A 21,398-nucleotide genomic window follows, 5' to 3' on the forward strand; every position below is an offset into this window, starting at 1 on the left:
TACACATAGATTTCTCAATCATTTAAATAATGTTTTTAATAATATCTGGCTTGCGTTTTAGTATTTCTTATGGACTGTTCTGTGAATCAGGATCAAATATCATAGGCACCAAGCTGTTTATAAATGTAAAACATTGCAACAATCCATCAGTCAAACACAATGATTGATTGATAAACAGCTAGTCCTCTTGTTGCCGCAATAAATCAGAAATCTGAGAAAGATCTACATGTTCACTTGCGGAATGAAAGCTGAGGCTGCGTCTCAACTTTATTTCCATTTGAGGTCGCAGACTAAAGCTATATGGTCAGATGGGTGAGAGACACTGGGAAGGGCCTGGTACGTGGTGACCTCCTGATGGCTGGGCAGAGGAATGACCTGTTCTACCTGCAAAGCCTGCGGCTCCATGAAAATGTAGTCCAGACATCCTTTAAAGCCTCCTACATAGTTGGTGTAGTCCGGTTCTCCACACGCACTGGTCAACTGCAAGGGGCTGTGAAGCTCCATTGGAAGAAGCTCCTCAGGACCATTAGATGCCCAGTCACTGTGCTGCTCTGATATCGAACCCTGACTGAGCAACTGGAAGAGTCCCGACGAAGGCGTGCTGTTGAAGTCGCCACAGAATATCAGCACACTAGCATGTTCTTCTGTGATGACTTTCTTCAGGTGCTTCAGGGCCACAGCCATCTGTATTAATCGAACATTCGCTCCTTGGGGCAGAAAAGAATATTATTTCCTTATGGTATGCGCTCATAATTTAAGTTAAGCAGAAATTCAAATCCAATACCAAGTACCTTTAGGATGCCAGTAGAGATGTGTGTTTCCAACACACACTATCTTTGATGGATCGCTGACGGACTGTAAAACGGTTACCTTGCCAAAAAGGAAAAACAATTTATATCAGGTTTTGGTCAATCAACAAACATTGGCCAATAAATATGTATGTCGTCCGATCCTAAATTTATAAATTTTATTAATGTGAGCATATAATCACAAAAATACCTGAAAGTACAGTTATAAAAGGATAGAGATGTTCATTATGGTGAATAACTGACATGAATGATCAGCTAAGGGAAGAATAAACCTATAATAGTGTAGGGATAGAGAATGCGTTTCGAGGTCACATGAAGGAGATTATAGGTGTGTTGGGATAATGTGCTGGGTTGCCAGTTTATCAAGTTATCCTACTATTTAGGTGCAATGTGTAGCCGCTGAATGCAACTTCCTATCCTGTCCACAAATACAAACAGACCAGTTATTATTTAGGTTGTGGTTTTTTTTCCCCAGTACAACAGGGACACTGACATGCTAGTTTGCATCCTGCAAATTTTAGTCCACCACCCAAACAGGATCACTGTGGGCTGGAACCTGAAATATTAAGAGATACAACATGCACCTTTTATTCCACATATCCTACAAACACTGACGTGAGATGGGAATACACCATGGGTAAGACAACACTATCACACCTGCTGCAAAATGAGACATCAAAACATATGCGGCCATGTTTCTGGATACTGGGGTTCATAAAACACCCAAATGGTTGGATCATGTGAAATTCTATATAGAAACCACCTCAGGAATGAGCCATTTGGACTGCTGTGGTTGAGTGCAACCTGTTTTGCACACTTCCAGACAAGAAATTTGCAAAAATCAAATCGACAACCAGTGTTTCGGCCTTTTCTCTTAATTTTACCCACTTCTTTTTGCTAATCAGATGTTAAGGCGTGGACGAACTTTGAACCTGGCGGTGTTGTGAAGAACAGGACCACCATGTGAGCGGTCAGACCGTGTAATACCTGCAGCGTCGTACTTCTCTGTACCATCTTCTCTTTCAGCACTGGGTTGTTGGACACCTTCTCCAGCAGCACGCTATGGAGTGCGTCCATTTCTAAGGCCTCACTCAGCATGATGTCGTGTCTGGAAAGCAACTTAAATTTTGATCTCCTGTAAAACGTGGCCAGTCCTTCATGCTGCCTCTCTTTGACTTTAAACACTCCGTCCATGCCGAACGCGTCAAGCGCTGGTACCAGGCTATCACTGAAAACTCCTTTATCCACCTCCTGGAGACAGACGATGTCTGCATTATAGCCTGAAAGCTCCTTCTTGATGAGATTTTGCCTGTAGTCAAGTCCAAGGGCATATGGAGCACAGTAAGGGTAGAGGACTGTTTTGGAGAGCTCAGTTTGACTGTAAATGTCTGCTAAGATGTTATACGTCACAACCCTGGTTGTGGAGTCGTCCGTGACCTTGCGGGTGTACAAGTGTCTGTTGTCAAAGGTGCAAACCCCTGGACCTGCCTCTACAGTGCCGGTGGTCACCAGCTCTACCACAAGGCCTAACCTAGACTGGTTTCCCGGCATGCATTTCAGCTTCAGTCTCAACCCGACATCCATATTGGATGGGATAAAGACTCGGTCGCTTCCTGCTTCCACCCAGGAGTCCTCCTCGTCGCGTGCGTGCGCATTTGGAGAGCTCTCCTTGTACCACTTAAACACACAGAACTCCATATCACCGAATTCAATCTCTAGCTTTGGGCAGACTGGAAATCCGGCCAGGACTGACGCTGGGAGCTGTGCGGTGGTGAAAGTCGGAGGATTGCGTTCAACTTTATATTTTGCGTCACCGACCTGCAGAACAGCGCCGTCCTGCCACGCGTCCCGGTTCAGCGCGTCTTCAGCCACCAAGTTGCCGTTAAAGTAAAGCCGAACCACCGGATCAGCAACAACCGCGCACGTGTCCTGACTTTTATTCTTCTTCGACTTCTTCCCTTTAGCCTGCGCCTTGATAATACTGTTAGATATCCGGGCTAAGACTTTACCCAGCTCCTCTGTTTGCTCCCTCAGCATGTGTTTGTAGCTACCGGCTACAGTGAATGAAATGGTCAGCTTGGGCTCCGAGGGCACACAGCGCACCACTGCGCGGTCCATCCTGCTGCAAAAATGTCTGATTAAAATATTCTCACCTACTAATATTATCTTCGGCGACCAAACATAACGCAAACGTAGTCTAGAAAAGATAGCGCGGCTAAACATGAGGAAGTTTCTTCAGCTGTAAAAGGCGCAGTCCTGCGTGCTGTATCTCAAACGGCTCACTGATCCCTGTATAAGTACACTAGATAGGGAACAACAGAATAGGATTTTACAGCCTATGCCCTGCCTTATATGCCCTAAAGAGAGCGATTCGTGATACAACCTGTTTCTATAAACTACCGGGCGCGTCGCTTTATAATAACGTCATCACGTTGTCCGGGATGACGGTATTCGACTAAACGAGATCGTAAAATTAGGACGCAAAAAGATTATAAAAGCATCTCGCATATGGCGGGGTTGTTTTTATATAAACAAAGAAGTCATAAACAATGCGTTAATGTTTCAGTTTGTTTAAAATACTTTTTGGTTCGCCACAAAAACATCGCCGCCGCTAGGTGGCGCGCGCTACCAAGCACCATGCTTTACTCTATACAGTACATGCTATGTGCACATCTGACCATCACACCCATGTGTGTGTGTTCCTTAAATAAACTGTTTCCACAAACACTGAAGAATACATTTTGTCCAGAATGTCTTTTTCTATGCTGTAGAATGACAATGGAAATAAGAGGCCCAAACCTGCTCCATTACCTCAATGCTCAAAGACGTCTGTCAAGGTTATAGAGGAAGAGCTCAAATGTCCTGCACAGAGTCCTGACCTTAACCCCAAACATTGGGATGAACTGCGTCCCAGGTCTCCTCGCCTGACATCATTGCTTGATCTCATTAATTTATTGTAGCTGAATGAACACAAATTCCCATAGCCCCTAGTGGAAGGCCTTTACATAAGAGTGGCGCTTATTATAACAGCAATGTTGAAGAGATAGGTAGGGGATTGGGTTGTTCAACAAGCACATGTAGGTGTAGTTGATCAAGTGTCCACTTTATTAAGTGCGCCTACGTAATTTTGATCATATATACTTGGACAAAATGTGAAGATAATTTCGACTGTACACATGGACATGGCACCAAAAGAGTCGGCATGTAATAAAGTGACAATAAGTGCATGCAGTCTTTATTTCATTCATTCATCTTCTGTAAGTTCTTTATCCTGATTGGTGTAGAAGTGGATCAGGAGCCTGTCCTGGAAACAATGGGTCTGATCTAAGAATACATGCTGGATTGATAGCGGTCCATTTCTGGGAACCAGGCACACATATTTACACACTCATTCACACTGAGCAGCAATTCAGAGACACCAATCCACTTACTGGCATGTGTTGGGCCATGTGTCCATTTTGGTGTGCTTTAGGTGTCCTCAGGTTTACTTTGGCATCCTTAAGGTGTCCCCAGATCTATTTTGGTGTCCTTAAGGCATCCCCAGGTTTATCTTGGTGACCTTAAAGTGCCCCCAGGTCTATTTTGGTGTCCTTAAGGTGTCCCCAGGTCTATTTTGATGTCTTTACAAGTTAACTTTAATATTAATATTTGCACTCACTGTCACTATTCTAACACTATAGTGTTATATAATAACACTATTCTTTTGCACAGAGTCGGTCTATATGTTGTTTGTCTGCACTGTCTTGTCCTGTCATCCTGTGCACTTCTGTTGTATGTCTAGTTTTTCTTGCACTTTAAGTATAGTTTAGTTTTATCTCTATGTTTAGCTCTGTTTGTCTGCATCACTGTACTTTGTCTTTGTTATGTGTAGCACCTTTGGTCTACGTTTGGTGAGGAACATTGTTTCACTTCACTGTGTACTGCATCAGCTATATTTGGTTGAAGTGACAATAAAGCTTCTTTGACTTTTGACTTTTTTGACTTTGACTTTAAGGTGTCCCCAGGTCTATTTTAGTGTCCTTAAGGTGTCCCCAGGTCTATTTTGGTGTCCTTAAGGTGTCCACAGGTCTATTTTTATGTCCTTAAGGTGTCCCCGGGTCTATTTTGCTGACCTTAATGTGTCCCCAGGTCTATTTTGGTGTCCTTAAGGTGTCCCCAGGTCTATTTTGGTAACCTTAAGGTGTCCTTGAGGTATCCCCAGGTCTATATTCATGTCTTTAATGTGTCCCCAGGTCTATTTTAGTGTCCATAAGGTTTCCCCAGGTCTATTCTGGTGTCCTTAAGGTGTCCCAAGGTCTATTTTGGTGATCTTAAGGTATCCCAACGTCTATTTTCGAGTCCTTAAGGTGCCCCCTATTCTATTTTGCTGACCTTAAGGTGTCCCCAGGTCTATTTTGCTGACGTTAAGGTGTCCCCAGGTCTATTCTGGTGTCCTTAAGGTGCCTCCAGGTCTTTTTTGGTGTCCTTAAGGTGCCCCCAGGTCTTTTTTGGTGACCTTAAGGTGTCCCCAGGTCTATTTTGGTGTCCTTAAGGTGCCCCCAGGTCTTTTTTGGTGTCCTTAAGGTGCCCCCAGGTCTTTTTTGGTGTCCTTAAGGTGTCCCCAGGTCTAATTTGGTGTCCCCAAGCTGTCTCCAGGTCTAATTTGGTGTCCCCAAGATGTCCCCAGGTCTATTTTAGAGTCCTTAACGTGCCCCCAGGTCTATTTTAGAGTCCTTAACGTGTCCCCAGGTCTATTTTGATGTCCTTAAGGTGTCACCAGGCCTCTGTGTGTGTGTGTTCACTGATTGATATGCTAGAGCAGAGGCTGTCAAATTGCAGTCAAATCTGCTGGCAAATCTCTAGTATAAACCTACATGTCCTAATAAAAAGGTGAATATATGGCCAACATTAAGACACTGACACCTGGCATGAATGAACTGCTGGTTTTATTGAACTCAACAGAAATATTGGGGACAATAATTATTCCACATCAATACACAATAGCCCATTTCATATATGTGTGTAAATGGAAAAAAGGACAGGCTTATTCCCTTTCACTTAGCATATAATGACTATCATCAGTTATTGTTTACATTTATACGATTGTGATACTGAAATGTTTCTAGCAACATGCTGTATGTTACAACTTAGCGTTGCTTCACTTGTGCTTCAATGGTGGTAGATAAAATCCATGTAGCTTATAAGAGGTTTGGATCCATCTCATTGTCAGAGGCTCAGCTTGTATGCATTCACTTAAAAAGAAGTTTTGTAAAAAGAAGAAATTACAAAACATACAAGATGCACCAAAAAAAAAAAGAAAAAAGCAAGAACACAACTATCTCAAAACACATCGTCCAGAAAGAGTGCCAGGAAACAATCAAATATCTTACGTCGTCCTCTAAATTTCGGAGGGATTTCATGACACTTGGGTTGTTACATACTGCATAGAAACCATTACTTTATATATATATACCGTCAGTCGCATACAGTACCGGTGAAGAAGTTTGGACACACCTTGGCGTAGAAGGTATTATATTTCGCATTTGAGAATAACAGTCAATTCACCGATCGTATATAAAAAAGATTATCTTTAACTAAAAATATGTTCTTTTATATTTTAGGTCTTTAACTGTATATTTCAGATAATTCAATGTAGCCCTGATAATATTTTCATACTCGTAGCTTCATCAGAAACTACCTCATGGCTGATTTTTCCCTTAAATTAAAGTTTTCTTTTGGAAGCTGAGGCCTTCCGAAATCTGTCGAATAACATACATTCAATCAGCTGTGTCCTAACTTTTGACCGGTCCTGTTCAGACAATAATTTTTTTAAAATATTTTATTTTTAATTTTTGTGTAAAGAGAATCAAAGGTTTGAGTATAGTATTCCCATGTTTTTAATGTCTAATACACTATCTAAATCATAATGGTTCATACACAGTTTGTAAGTGAAGTGTAATAAAGTGTCCGTATAATATTTAACCTGATTCTCACCAGGAGGTTATATGCTTATAATGAGACAGACGATATAAATTCAAAGTACACTGTGCTAATTGGAATTTACTCAGGTATTCCTCCAGATCCTGATCGTTTGCAACACCTCTTGCGAAAAACAAAAGGGTCTAGTGGTAGATACAAATCTGGATATCTCCAATTTTAAAATCCGGCAGGAATCCGCTCTTTCTGTCCTACCACAATCCTGCGAGTGTAGTAGCACAGTCAGAAGCGAAAAACGCTCTTAACCGCGACACCTCCAGCCTGCTCCTGCGCTTTCGCTCGTACGGGCTCGAGAGCTCAGAGTCGCCGAACTGTCCGTCTCTGTGCTTGGAGGTCGGAGAGGGGTTCCGACTGGTCTACTGGTTGTTCTTGTCAGTGCTCTCAGCTTCTGTGCTTCGGGGGAAGTAGACGGTCGTCTTGTGCTCTTCGTAGCGGTCGATGTGCTTGAGGTGGACCACCATGTGCAGGGCGTAGGCGAGGACAAGCAGCAGGATCAGCGACGTGATGAGACCCATGAGGATGGCCGGGGTGAAGAAGGTGGCGCAGTCACTGGCTGAGGAGAACTTGTTGGAGTGGACGTTGAACGCTTGAATCTGGCGGGAGTTAAAGCAGTAGGTGTGTGATGATGTAACAAAGCATTGTAGTAGTATTAACCCTACTTGTTGTTGATCTTTGGGCTGCTCCCTACATGTGTGAGGGGTCGCCACGGCTGGTCCGCACAACAACTTGGCACAAGGATGCCTTTCCTGACACAACCCTCCCATTTTATCCGGGCTTGGGACTTGCATGGCATCCAGTGGTTGGGGTTTGGGCGATGGCTGGCTGGGTAGGAATTGCTGACTGGGAATTGAACCCAGGCCTTCTGCATAGTAGGCAAGAAACCTACCACTGAACCCGGGCCTTCCACATGGTAGGCAAGAAACCTACCACTGAGCCATCAGCACCCCAGTATTAACCCTACTTGTACTTTTCTATATTTTGTTATAACCTGGAACTGGACTTAATTAGGATTATATTTCAGCCTACAAATTAATACATTGATTGCGTAAGTATTCTGTAAACGTCTTTATTACTATGTTTAAATATTCCAGGGCTATTTAGTGAATATTTATGTCACATCATCCTAATTTCCTCTATTTCACTGTCCAAGGGGGGGTGAATACTTATGCAAAAGCGTGATTTATCATGCCATATCATCATTCCTGCTAACCTTCTCTTCAGCGCTCACCTGGAAGTCTGTGAAGGTGATGTGCCAGTTTGCCGCATTGTCCGTGTTGGAGCTCGGCACCAGCAGCGTGTCGTATTTCTGCAGGCTGCTGACATACTGGCAGTGGTACGAGTTGGTGGAAGGAGCGTACACGTCCGTGGCATTGAACGTGGCCTCATGTGTCCAGTTGTAGTGGATGTGGACGCTGTCTAGAGTGAACCAGTTCTGTCCTGCTGACTCGTAGAACGTGTTGGACATCTGCAGTCTGTCGAAAGCAGGACATGAGGTGAGCTCTGGTTCACTTCGGGGTGAAATGAATTAGCGGTGATGGAGAGCTGTACTGACCTGATGGAAAGTCCTCGGAGCTCCTCTATATCTCCAAATCGTATGTTGAGTCTTGGGAGAAATACAAATAACACGTATGTCTTTGGCTCCACATAGTTTACTTCAAAATGAAGGAAATAATACGTCTAAATACTTGACTTTAAATGTATGACATACATTCTGTACTATGACATTAACAGCATTTGGCAGACATTTGGCGGTGGTAGCTCAAGTGGTTAAGGCTCTGGGTTGTTAATCAGAGGCACAGGGGTCAAGCCCCAGCACCACCAAACTCCATTGTTGGATAACTGAGCAAGGCCCTTAACCCTCCCTGCTCCAGGGGTGCTGTATCATATCTGCCCCTGTGCTCTGACCCCAACTTCCTCAGCTGGGATATGCGAAGAAAAGAATTCCACTATGCTTTAATGTATATGAAGGCTTCTTCGTATCCAGAGCAATTTACATTTTATACAACTGTACAACTGAGGGTTAAGCTCCTTGCTCAGGGGTCCAGCAGTGGCAGATTAGTGGACCTGGGATTCAAACTCACAACCTGTGGAACTAACATAGGAACTAAGATCCCTATGAAATGTAGAGTGTATCATGTCTCTATACAATCTGCCAGAAAAATAAATACAAAAATACTAAGACTAATCCTTAGAGATAGCAATGCCTCGGTCACAGTGATTTATTTCCTCCATACAAGTTCCATACAATCAATCTGTGTATCATTTGTAACTCACGTGGCCTTGTCCTTGCTGCAGAATGAGCCTCTGGTGTCCACTATTGCGTCAGGGCCAAACACTCTCTGTGTGAGGTCCACTAGTGTGTGATTTCTGTACCTGATGGCCAGCTTCCTGGCTCGAAACAAGATGCAGGTTTTACCGTTGTAAACCACGTTCAGAGGAGAGTAGGGCATGATTCCTCCGTACTGCAGCAACCTTCTCCTGCTCGGCTGAGGAGACAGCGGCCTCCAGTCATGTGGCTGAAACAGAGCAGGAGATTCAAATCTAACTGGAACACTCAGGAGGATATTGGACAACACATAAAGCTCGTTTTATGTCATACGAGATGAAGCAGAAGCTCTTGTGCACTTTATCACGGAGCACGTGCACCCTACTCTCTTCACTCCCATACACAGTCACCAAATCGCTCCATATTTGCATAAACCTTTCTCAAGTGGACACGCCCACATCTAGTCACGCCCACAACGGTCATCAGCTCTCAGTGAAATCGAAAGATCTCTGGTTGCTGTATGTGTGAACGCAGCATTCAGCATTATGTCGAATAAATTGGATTGGATTCAATGCACGATCCCAGCATTCTGGATCATAAGGTGGTACGATAATAAAGCTTTTATTACTATATAATAACTAATCACGTGTTAAATCCTTCAGCTTGAATTTTTTTCCTTCCTAGATGCAGTGCTTTCGAATCCGTCGTCAAAACCCTTGAAACACCTAAGTGTAATCTGTCTTCCTGAGCCATAGCGCAGCCCGTGTGGGATTGGATCGATCTGGCATGGAAGAGAAGCTCAAGGTCACACTGATGTGCTGGCAGACGAGGCCACACCTCACCTGCAGAGCCGGTCTCATCTCCTCCACTGTGAACAACGAGCCGTGATCGTATGAGACGCTCTGACCCTCCCCACCGACTCCATCTGGAGAAAACCAAAAAAAGGGGTTCCTTATCCAGGGTAATAAATCTACTTTTGAAAGAATAAGGTTGCTCAGTGTGTGTCAGTGTTGCATAATACAAGCAAATAATATGGTGACAATATCAGGTCAGGGTATTTATATATGTCATGTGAAATCACATGCTAATAAAAGCAAATCGGCGCGAAAGGAAGAAACAGAGTAAATAGCAGCGAACTCACGTTCTCTGATTTGGCTGTCTTGTGATGCTGCTTCATCTGAACTGTAAAAACGAGAAGGCAATAAATGAAAGATTAAAGATGTTTCGTTTGAGGTCTGAAATATTACAGCGTCCGTAAACAGCAGCATTTAATCCACTTTAATCCAGGCTTTTAAGGGGTTCAGAAGTCTGTGTGATTCAACACTGCAATCACACACACACACACACACAATCACACACACAATCATGCCACTCTTTCACTTTGCTCTTCTGTTTTTCTCAACAGCGAGATGTGTATCTGATTAAACCTCCTAATCTCTGTTGTCACGCCTGATAAAATGGGTTTATCCCAGAGGCGCTGGAGAATCTGATTAAGAGACGGCGGTACGAGGACACGGGCGGTGTCGAGACTTGACCTCGTGTCCCAAGAGCATCAAAAATCACCGAGATTTGTCTGAGAAGCGGCTTGTGGACGAGGACGAGAGCAGTGAGTGGGCTGCTAGCTTAATGTCGACGTACTGCATGTGTCAGCTTACTAGAGTGAGTATTCTAGACTCCTTCCCCTTCGGTAGCAGGGTCAGAGACATGTCTGGTTAGGTGATACGTCAGGATTTTCAGTGGGGTTATCATGGATACATTAAAATATAAATGTGGTCCTGTTCTTAGTTAGGTTGATTCTGGATGGATGGATGGATGGATAGATATATAGACAGACAGACAGACAGACAGACACTTTATTGATCCGGAAGGAAATTCCAGATATCCAGTAGCTATAGAGACAGTAACAAAAAGACAGGTTGTAGATAGAGAGATGGATGGATGGATGGGTAGGTAGGTAGATCAGAAGACTGGTTTAAGCTCACAACTTAAAATAATCACTTATACAACTGTGGTGAGCAGAAAAGCATCAAACTCTGAGGCAGAAGATCACACTATCAGCCATGAACATGAACCTGAGATTTCACCTGGCCTGCTGAATCATGGGTAGGGTCAGAATCTGACCCATCAACAGCAGGACCCCCTGAACCCAACCTGCCATGTGTTAACAGTCCAGGCTGGTGATAGTGGTGCAATGGTGAGGTGAATGTTTCATACCAATCAAGCAGGGTTGGAATGCCGCAGGTTTATCTCATTATGTGCTTCCCATTTATTCCGAACGCAAAGAAGAAGAATCCAGTTTTATCCAGTGTTATCATGGTGTTCCCAATAAAGAGGTCAGTGAGTAATGCACTGTAGTATTACACTCCATCTTAGAAGTCAGTGTGTGTATTTATGCAGTATACATTCTCAGTGATCCCAGCTCTGACTCATCCCAGCTCGAAGGAAGGAAGTTTTCCAGGCAGTTTTAAGATCGCTAGAGTGTGAGGAAAAGGTCAGCGAGCAGCGAGGAGCTGACAGGAGCCGAGCACCGAGCCCTCTGAGTTATTGCATTCAGCAGATGTCAGTGTTATGTAACTATATTTAGCCCAGCGGTGAGTAATCATTTATCCGAGCCTGTGAGACGTCCAAACTTAGCAGCACCAGCCAAACACCAACAATAAATCCCCCTAAAAAAAGAAAGCCACCCTGATCAATCCGGGCTTTTCATACACTTGGAATGCTGAGGGTGATGGTGATAAAACAAGACTAGACACTGGGTCTGTCGTTTTCTCTGATTCAGCGACAGCTTAAAGGATCTACCTGCGTCACAGCACCTGCACATGTGGGTCAATCGGCTGGCGATGATGCGGTTGTATAACTGAGATACACCTCTGCGGGATGAAATCATTGCCTGCTCAGTGATTCTCCTGGCTGGATGACTGATGTTTTCTAAACAGTTTGGTATAAATATAGCTTTTACAGAGCGCACCACACATGGGCTTAGTTTGTGATGAGATGAAACATGCGTCCAATATACAATTCACAAGTGGCACATTCTGACCATATTTTCCACATGAAATCCTTGACTTTCAGCCCTCGATGAATATCGGACGTCCATCTTAAGTTAAGTAACTTAAAATATGAAAAACAAAAAATCACATTAATATCAACAAAGGTATCATTTCAATTCCTGCATATATATATATATATATACAGTCATATCTACTTCGTTAATTGGCTCCAAGAGACGTGGCGTAAGTCGGAAATGCCCCTATAAAGTGCTGTATGTGGTATCAGTACTATTTTTTATATTGAATATATGTATTTTCTTATTTTATAAAAAGAATTTTGTTTAGTTTGGATTTATTAGCCAGTTTTCATTGTTACTATGCGACAGAGGGATCGACGTAAGGTTGTGTAAAGCGCCGTAAATTGGATTTAATTTTTCAATTTAATATTTAAGGATGAGCGACGTAAGTTGAAGCCACGTAAAACGGGCACTATTTTTTTAGCTAAATCCAAATTGTCACTTCGATACTGAATTCACAATAAAGTCTACTTGTAATAAGTGAGTTTATTAATTTAGTTTACTAACAGGATCAAATTTTGCATTTTTATGTATATTCATCAAAACCTGGCATGTTAATGAGGACCTCAGACCAGCTTTAATAGATTAATCAAAAATGGTTTTAATTATTTTACATTTTTTAATAGTTTAACACACAATTTCAGTGTTTTAAAAGGGCATGTGTTCATTGTAGAGTTTAATTAGAAAGCCGCTGCTGGACCCTTGAGCAAGGCACTAGACCTGTCATTATTCATAATCATTCATTCTCAATCATTTGTTTATTTCAATGAGTGAACATTTGGTGGCAATTTGTCAATTTATACTGATTATATTTATTTCAGTTTATGGTAGTCGATGTGCTGCATTATTGATAGGTTTAACACACACAAAGAATTTGAAAGGTGCTCTTTCACTGTATATTCATTTTTAATTCGCTGTAAGTTTTGTCTTTTACGGAGTTTTGTGGGCGTTAGTAAATGTGTTTAAACCAATAATCCAGCTGTGGCTCTACATTATGGTGCTTTAAGTGAATCTGGGGAGTCCAGTGTAACTCTGCGTCAGGATAACTATCCATCCATAATAACTATAACTATCCATCCATCCATTGTCTATACCCGCTTTATTCCTAATTCGGGTCACAGGGATCTGCTGGAGCCTATCCCAGCACACATTGGGCGAAAGGCAGGGACACACCCTGGACAGGTCACCAGTCCATCACAGGGCCACACATATAGATAAACAAAAACTCACACTCACTCCTATGGAGAATTACCAATCAACCTAATGTACATGTTTTTGGACTGTGGGAGGAAACCGGAGAACCCGGAGTAAACCCACGCAGGCACGGGGAGAACATGCAAACTCCACACAGAAACCCGGGATTCGAACCCAGGACCTTCTTGCTGTGAGTGCTAACCACTAAGCCACCCAGAATAACAATTTTTTTTTTTTTTTTTTTTGGTTTGGTTTGGCCTGTAAAAATATTTACACAAAACTTTACTGAAATAAGAACAAAATGCCATTTCAAGGATGATTAAAGCTTCATTGGATAATTAATTGTTCTTTCATAAGCTTTCTGAAATGATTCTACCTCAAAGCTTTCCTCAGATCAACAACTAAAGAACTTTTAGGTTTGTTTTTTTAACAGTGTAATGCTATTCGAACTAAATCTGTGAAGTAGACTTAGCCACAAGGCTCCACCGCACTCACAAATTAAAAGCTGGTTAATTCATATTATAAAAAATTTTTTAAGCTGACAATTTACTTACGATTCGGATTCTGCCTTAGTTCTAATTCGTCTGGATAAAATAAGCTGCGCCTAAGCTCTTTGGCCAGTTCTGAACTGTTACAGCTCTATATGCTTGGGGTTGTAAACTTATTTAATCCTTCACTGTGCATGGGTTTGACGGAAAATGATGCAATATGCTGCAAACTGTATTTGGAAGAAGAAGAAGAAGAAAAAAAAGGAAAGAAAACTCCACTATATCGGCTAAGAAAGCTGAGGCAAAAGGGGAGCAGTAAAGACCAAAAGAGGTGCAGAGATGCCTCAGGAAGAAAACGAAAAGATTTTCAATGGCTTTTCAATACGTCTTTGTAAACATATCTGTCATTCTGAGCCGTTCAAAAATATTGGGAGTTTCAAACCGGGACATTTTGTGGCACGAATCAAAATAATGATTTGGTTTCAGGCACCATCTGGTGGATAGAGAGACGAACAAAAGACCCCAACATTCTGCCATCTTGTTGAAACCTCTGAAGTTTCCACCACATAGGTGATTTCCTCACATACACATACACACTGACATAATAAAAAGTTTGCCAGCCTGGCTGGTGTGATACTTTGGCACTGCTGTAAACGGCTGGTGATTTGTTTGTCCTGATATAACAGAGATGATGTTTCTTCCAAAGTTACCGCACTTCATCAAATGGTGCAATCATTTTGGTTGAACTGTTGTGAACATTCAAGGAACATACAGGATATATCTTACTGCTCCTCATTCCCCACAAGCGTGGATTGTTTTGTACGAAGGCGGACCGGTCGTGGAACGCACCTTCACGTCTGAGGACATCTGTAATGAAGGAGGGTTCAACACGGTGCAGGCTGCCAGCAGATTCTCATCAGCACCACTGCACTGAAAGCATCCTCAGCGCATCCTCAGCATGCCTTTACTACACGATTATATACCAAATCCGTCTACTGCTCAACGTCTACAACCTTCCACACAGATCTATAAGGCTTGATTTCGGGGTGAGATTTGGATTTGCCTTCTTTCTCTCCATGGATTTTCTCTCGGGTTTCACTGACAGTTCAATTTCAATGCAGATACAACACACACACACACACACACACACACATCTCCAGCAGACAAAAGGAGCACAATGCACCTATTTCACCTTTATATTCCAGCCTAATAAAACATTGCTTTTTTATATGTATAGAAATATTCATGAAACACATTGCACCATGTCTAGGTTTATTATTATTATTATTATTATTATTATTGTTATTATAATATTCCAGCACAGGTAAATTGCAGGTAAAAAATTATAACCTTTTTTACTTACCTCCCCTCGACAAAAGCAGGCACTTGTTCGTAAGACGAAGATATCTGCAGGAAAATAACTGAAAATAAAGCCAGAGACATCGGTGCTGCCATGTATACATGTAAAACCTCCAGAGCCGTTCTCCTCCAGCGAAGACTGCTGCTTCATAATCTGCCCCGATAAAGGACCGAGCCTTCTCTGTGATTGGCGTGAGCGGCAGCCAATCAACGCGCCCAGGAGGACAAACGCGCATTCTGATCACGCCCCCTTTTTTAATAAAATCATCTAACACGCCGCATAAATACCTTATAACCTTTTACAGTTAACCATGTAATAAATTACAGTATATAGGTCATTGATCTGGACATCTGACCATTACAGCCAATTTTGAACATCTTATTCCAGATGCTTTGCTGTTATAATAAGCTGATAAGGCTTTGGAGTGTGGGGATGAGATAAGGCACTGAGTTTGGGAGTCTAGTTTATGTCACTGGGGTTGTGAGGTGCAGGACATTATGATCACCTGTCTTGGTCCCCCTTTTGCTGACCCGTCATACACTGTGTATTCTGACGCCTTTCTATCAGAACCAGCATTAACGTCTTCAGCAATCACACGGGCCTCAGTGAGTCTTGGCCGCCCGTGACCCTGTCGCCGGCTCACCGCTGTTCCTTCCTCGGACCACTTTTGATAGATACTGACCACTGCAGACCGGGAACACCCCACAAGAGCTGCAGTTTTGGAGATGCTCTGATCCAGTGGTCTAGCCATCACAATTTGGCCCTTCGTCAAACTCGCTCAAATCCTTACGCTTGCCCAATTTTCCTGCTTCTAACACATCAACTTTGAGGACAAAATGTTGACTTGCTGCCTAATATATCCCACCCACTAACAGGTGCCATGATGAGGAGATGAGGAGATCAATCTTATTCAATTCACCTGTCAGTGGTCATAATGTTATGCCTGATCGGTGTAGGAGTCCACAAACTTTTGGCTGTACAGTGTATGACCTGAATTTGTACAGGACAAACTAACTGCTTTTCTTTATAGTCTTGATTAAAGGTGGGGACAAAAAGATCCAGTACAGGTCATGCCCAATACAGGAACCACTAAAACTAATTTAGTATAAATTATTTCTAACTAGATCACAGAAATCCACATAAGTAGTGATTCTGAGTTTGGAACGCTCTGCTGTCGGATGTTGAGTTCTCTTGTGATGGAAGTCTTGAAAAACAGGCTCAGATCCTTGATTTTACAGCCTTAAGTCCATGATCACTTGCACACAAGTCAAAGTGTGTCTGTTCAGGACAGGGCCAAATCCTGTCTGCAGGTATCAGGAACTGGACAACTGACACATGGAATAAACCTACTTTGTTTAGTTTTGTGATTCTGGGTCCCTGTAGCTTCAGATTCACAAGAAGATGGTCTAGAACTTGAACTCCCCTCAGAATTTTGCATATTGAGTGTATAGCAGTTGTATACAATGATCTGCATGATATGACCAAAAATATGTGGACACCTGACCACTGAAGACCCCATAACAAAAAAAAAACACAGAATAGAGTTAGTCCCAGCTTTGTGGTTATAATAGCCTCTACCCTTACAGAAAGGCTTTGCTCTAGATTTGGGGGATTTGTGCCCATTCAGCCACAAATGCTGAATGCCATCAGTCAGGCTGAAAAACTCTGATCTGTGTTTTAAATTCATCCCTGAGGTCTGAGTTGTATAATATGTATATATAAAAATGTAAAATATAGTAAATTGATTGCTTTGTTTTAGATGGTCAATTTTATTAAAAACACAGATGGTATTCTATGTATGTTTTATTATTATTATTATTATTATTATTATTATTATTATTATTATTGAGCAGAGATTTATATTTATTTATATTATATCAAATTTTATATTTATATTTAAATTATATCAATATTTCTTTGTACAAAATATACATAAACAGGTTTTATCTATCTATCTATCTATCTATCTATCTATCTATCTATCTGTCTGTCTGTCTGTCTGTCTGATTATCTATCTATCTATCTATCTATCTATCTATCTATCTATCTATCTATATATCTGTCTGTCTGTCTGTCTGATTATCTATCTATCTATCTATCTGTCTGTCTGTCTATCTATCTATCTATCTATCTATCTATCTATCTATCTGTCTGTCTGTCTGTCTGTCTGTCTGATTATCTATCTATCTGTCTATCTATCTGTCTGTCTGTCTGTCTGTCTGTCTGTCTATCTGTCTGTCTGTCTGTCTATCTATAACCCGTGTATGTCTTTTTTTTTTTTTACAAAGAGGGAAAAAAAACCCATGCTCTTTTATAAACAGGCATTTCAGTGGACACCTATAAAACCTGCGCAAGCGTCAATTTCGCAAAGCATTCTGGGATCTTTCTTTCCTCCCCGGACTTCCATCGAGCCGACATGGGTATGCGCTTTAGTCCAATTAAAACATCCGTTAAATCAGTATTTCGCGACTAATATACGTTTCACTAATGATATATAAACTAAAGTAATACAGTTATATACTCGAACTCGATGGTAGAGCGTGCGTTTGTGGGGTAGCTGTACGGATTTTTTTTTAGTTTTTATGTCCCGACAACGTGGAGAGCCGACACGCCATATTGAGAGCTAACATGGCTTCAGTGAGCGCGTGCCAGAAACAGCTAACAAATAATGCTATAAATACAGTCACAAATCCAAATGGGTGACCAAAGTGTGTTTTTGTAGTGTTTAAAATGTGTCAGTGTGTTGAAATTGGAGCGCTTTGTAATTTATTCAGGCGCGGTAATGAGTAAAGAGAGATGCGGCTGTGTTCCAAACCGCGCTCTCGTTTTAACACGAAGTGCTCTACCCTTAGTGCCCTAGTTACTCCGCACGTGCAGACGAAACAGGGCGGCTTTAGCGATTTTTTCAGTGATTTTTATCGTGTTTTTGTGTCCTGTAGGTAAGTGCCGTGGATTGCGTACCGCCAGAAAACTGCGGGATCACCGCCGTGAGCAGAAGTGGCATGATAAACAGTACAAGAAGGCCCATTTGGGCACGGCCCTGAAGGCTAACCCCTTCGGAGGAGCTTCACACGCCAAAGGAATCGTGCTGGAGAAAGTGTAAGTTTTAGATCTTTTTTGTGTGTTTTTATTGCCTATTTCTCTCTCTAAATGATCCCTACAGCACAAGAGATGGGTGATTCCATGTTAAAGGGAAATAAGCACTAGAGTTGATGAGTTTCCTTACTTGCACCCCCCCCCCCCCCCAAAGAGTGCACTGGTGTGGTAACACTTGCTTTTTCCCATCTTAATGATTAAATTGGACATTTTAAGAAATAGAATTGTTTTTAAGGTGCTACGTTACACATCTACTACCAAGGTTCTTGTAAAATGAAAAGTTAAAGTAGAAATGTAAATGTTGTGGTTAGAATCAACATGTTCGTATAAATCTGATTATAGGTAACTTATTTTTTGTTAAACGTAATGAGTCTTAAGACAAGATCAACTCAATAGTACAACAGATAAATAATAATAATTATGATATACAATTAATTTTTTTAAATGTTTTTTTAAAAAAGTGTGGTTTAGGAAAACACTGAATCAGTGTGATACAATAGAACTTAGAAATAAATAGAATCTAATTTAGAATAAATATGTTCATATCAATTATTATAATTTACTTTAATTACAAAAGAAAAACGCAAAAGACAGGATCAACGTAATAGTACAATAGGTAAATAATATAATTATGATAATACAATTAAATTAAAAAATAAAGTAAATAAATAAAAATTAAAGTGTGGCTTAGGAAAACACTGAAAAAGCACACTCAGTATGATACAGTAGAGTTTAACTGATGAAGAAGAACAAAAAAACTAATGCTAGAACTAAGATTCGATCCATGTCCGGCAATGAAACATTCTTTTCATCTAGCTGCGCAAGTGTTAATCATCTCAGGGAGTTTTTCCTTGCCACTGTCACTGCAGGCTTGCTCATTAGGGATAAGAGTTACTTTAATTTCTTTTCCCCTTCTGTTTCTGTATGTCTGTAAATCTGCTTTGAGACAACGTCCGTTGTTAAACGCTATGCAAATAAGTTGAATTGAGTAATTTCTGTAAATGCATTGACCTCGGCATCCTCCTGTAAAGAGATGCTGTTAAAATCGTAATGTTTGTCGTTCTTGGAGTAAAAATCATGAAACTCTGTGTACATGTAGAGTGTTTCCTGGAAGCCAACGCTAGAATAATATAATATAAAATTTTATTTTGTAGTGTGCTGTATCTTGTAACACAAGAATTTTCTCTCATGGGATCAATAAATTGTCTATTTATTTGAATAGACCCGAGTGTGTGTTGATTGTGGAGAGGGCAAGTTTATATTTACATCAATAACTGATTGTTTTTTTTATAGAGTAAAAGTTTAGTTTTGTTGCATGAGGAATTTAAGTTTATGATAGGTGCTGGAAAGGTGGTTGTTAATTTGTTTACTGCCACAAACACCTGAAGCACAGAGGTTTTCCTCCAAGAACAACAAATATTAGGATCTTAACAGGATTCAGTGTTTCTACCCAGAAGATGTGGAGGAGGTCATAATTTCTCCAGAAATGTTTAGTCTTGGTTTAATAAGCATGGTTTTTAAAACCGGTTGCTAGTCTTAAATTTAGTCTCCAGATTATAATTGGATGTTGGTTAGATTTCTAGAATTCACTCAAAGCTTTACATGAATGATTTCTTTCTCAATGCAAGTGGCCATGAAATCAAAATAGAAGTTTTATGGATTTTAGTATGCATGTTGGCTTTAGTTATCTATAAGCTAGTGTGATCCAAAACAATGACATCAGAATTTAGAAGATACACGCATTTAAAACTTAGTCTCTACCACCCTGTGGATCAGCAGCTTTGATGAACTCAGATTTTCTGTCCAGTCTAGACAGAGGTCGGAAAAGCTAACACCTCAAGGAAAAAGAAAGAAAATGCATTGCTGTTTTTAAGTGAGAAACATCAGCATGCATGGGTCATAAATCTGTCTTTGGCTGTTACACGTGCATTTTATACAGGTTTCCACCTATACTGTACCAGCTGTCAATTATTTTAAAAGTGGGAGGAGCTACTGTATGTCCCTCTGGTCTTAAAGTTTCAGTGGAAATTACGTCAACACGTTGAACAATTTTGCATGTTTTTAGGCACTTCACAGGGATTTCAAGTGTTCAATCTCGTCTGTAGCTTAAACGTTTGACTTCCTGTTTCCCTTCACAGTGGTGTTGAAGCCAAGCAGCCCAACTCTGCTATTAGGAAGTGCGTCAGAGTCCAGCTGATCAAGAACGGCAAGAAGATCACTGCATTCGTCCCCAACGACGGTTGCCTGAACTTCATTGAGGTACGTTTTGAACTTGTTTTCCTGCTGAAGTATTCATTAATGTTGACCGTATGCTCAATAAATGATCTTCATTCTGAATTGACTTTGGTTGCGTTTGCGTTAACAGGAAAACGATGAGGTTCTGGTGGCAGGATTCGGTCGTAAGGGACACGCCGTGGGTGATATCCCTGGAGTCCGTTTCAAGGTGGTGAAGGTGGCCAACGTTTCTCTCCTGGCCCTCTACAAAGGCAAGAAGGAGAGACCTAGGTCATAAATATAATGCCCAGAACACAATAAATCAGTTTTTCAACAACCAAACTGTGTGGCGCTTATTTTTTCAAGAATAAGATTTTTGAAGACTTTGTGTTGTCTGTCTCTAGAATAATTTGTATTTAAAGGGAGTTCTGTTGTATTTTACATGAACTGGTAAAATATCTTGTGTGAATAAATCTCCTGCACTTAGTAGCTGGAGCTAAACTAAAATAGTTTATTTTACTACAGTTAACAATGCATAGGTTAAAAAAGAATAAAATTTATCTATAAAGCATACTAGAGGCTGTTGAGTGATACCGTTCTTTTGACCTGCTCTAATGATTGTGATTGGTTGAAAATGAGCCTCATGGGAACTGTTTCCATTTGCTTAATCGGACTATAACTAAGCAGTCCATTGGTGTCCATTTCAATAAATGGCAGAAATATTTTTGTGGAAGTCTTTGCTTAGTGTTTTTTGCTAGGGTCAGTGTTTATAATCTTGAATCTCATTTTCTCCTAGAGCACAGGAAATGTGTTAATACATACTCGGTGAAGATTATTTTAATTTAGGGTCTTGGAAAGCAACCTTCTAAGCAGAATTGTCCCTGAAAGGTGGCAATATAATACTACTTGCAAGCACACATGTATATGG

The 21,398-nt window shown here is 41.2% G+C and overlaps 3 protein-coding genes and 1 long non-coding RNA gene across 4 annotated transcripts; 2 read left to right on the plus strand and 2 right to left on the minus strand.

The window, feature by feature from the left end:
- Positions 1 to 163: 163 nt before the first annotated feature.
- On the minus strand, positions 164 to 3,192 carry pde12 (phosphodiesterase 12). The gene is made up of 3 exons (XM_058373138.1): positions 1,797 to 3,192; positions 792 to 870; positions 164 to 707 (listed from the first exon to the last, which is right to left on the minus strand). The coding sequence occupies exons 1-3, from the start codon at positions 3,030 to 3,032 to the stop codon at positions 268 to 270; spliced, it is 1,755 nt and encodes a 584-aa protein (XP_058229121.1). The 5' UTR covers positions 3,033 to 3,192; the 3' UTR covers positions 164 to 267.
- Positions 3,193 to 5,717: 2,525 nt separating this feature from the next.
- Positions 5,718 to 15,332, minus strand: atp6ap1la (ATPase H+ transporting accessory protein 1 like a). The gene is made up of 7 exons (XM_058372916.1): positions 15,164 to 15,332; positions 10,193 to 10,233; positions 9,894 to 9,976; positions 9,060 to 9,301; positions 8,338 to 8,388; positions 8,014 to 8,257; positions 5,718 to 7,378 (listed from the first exon to the last, which is right to left on the minus strand). Exons 1-7 carry the CDS (start codon positions 15,253 to 15,255, stop codon positions 7,142 to 7,144), a joined length of 990 nt encoding a protein of 329 aa, XP_058228899.1. The 5' UTR covers positions 15,256 to 15,332; the 3' UTR covers positions 5,718 to 7,141.
- Positions 9,298 to 11,149, plus strand: LOC131342228 (uncharacterized). Its single transcript, XR_009203003.1, has 3 exons — positions 9,298 to 9,652; positions 9,736 to 10,012; positions 10,457 to 11,149. It is a non-coding gene; the product is annotated as an uncharacterized LOC131342228 (long non-coding RNA).
- Positions 15,333 to 17,452: 2,120 nt separating the features above from the next.
- rps23 (ribosomal protein S23) lies at positions 17,453 to 20,812 on the plus strand. Its single transcript, XM_058374211.1, has 4 exons — positions 17,453 to 17,580; positions 18,100 to 18,259; positions 20,395 to 20,515; positions 20,622 to 20,812. Exons 1-4 carry the CDS (start codon positions 17,577 to 17,579, stop codon positions 20,766 to 20,768), a joined length of 432 nt encoding a protein of 143 aa, XP_058230194.1. The 5' UTR covers positions 17,453 to 17,576; the 3' UTR covers positions 20,769 to 20,812.
- The last annotated feature ends 586 nt before the right edge of the window (positions 20,813 to 21,398 follow it).

Source organism: Hemibagrus wyckioides, linkage group LG21 (assembly GCF_019097595.1).
Source record: "Hemibagrus wyckioides isolate EC202008001 linkage group LG21, SWU_Hwy_1.0, whole genome shotgun sequence".
Classification (NCBI taxonomy): Eukaryota; Metazoa; Chordata; class Actinopteri; order Siluriformes; family Bagridae; genus Hemibagrus; species Hemibagrus wyckioides.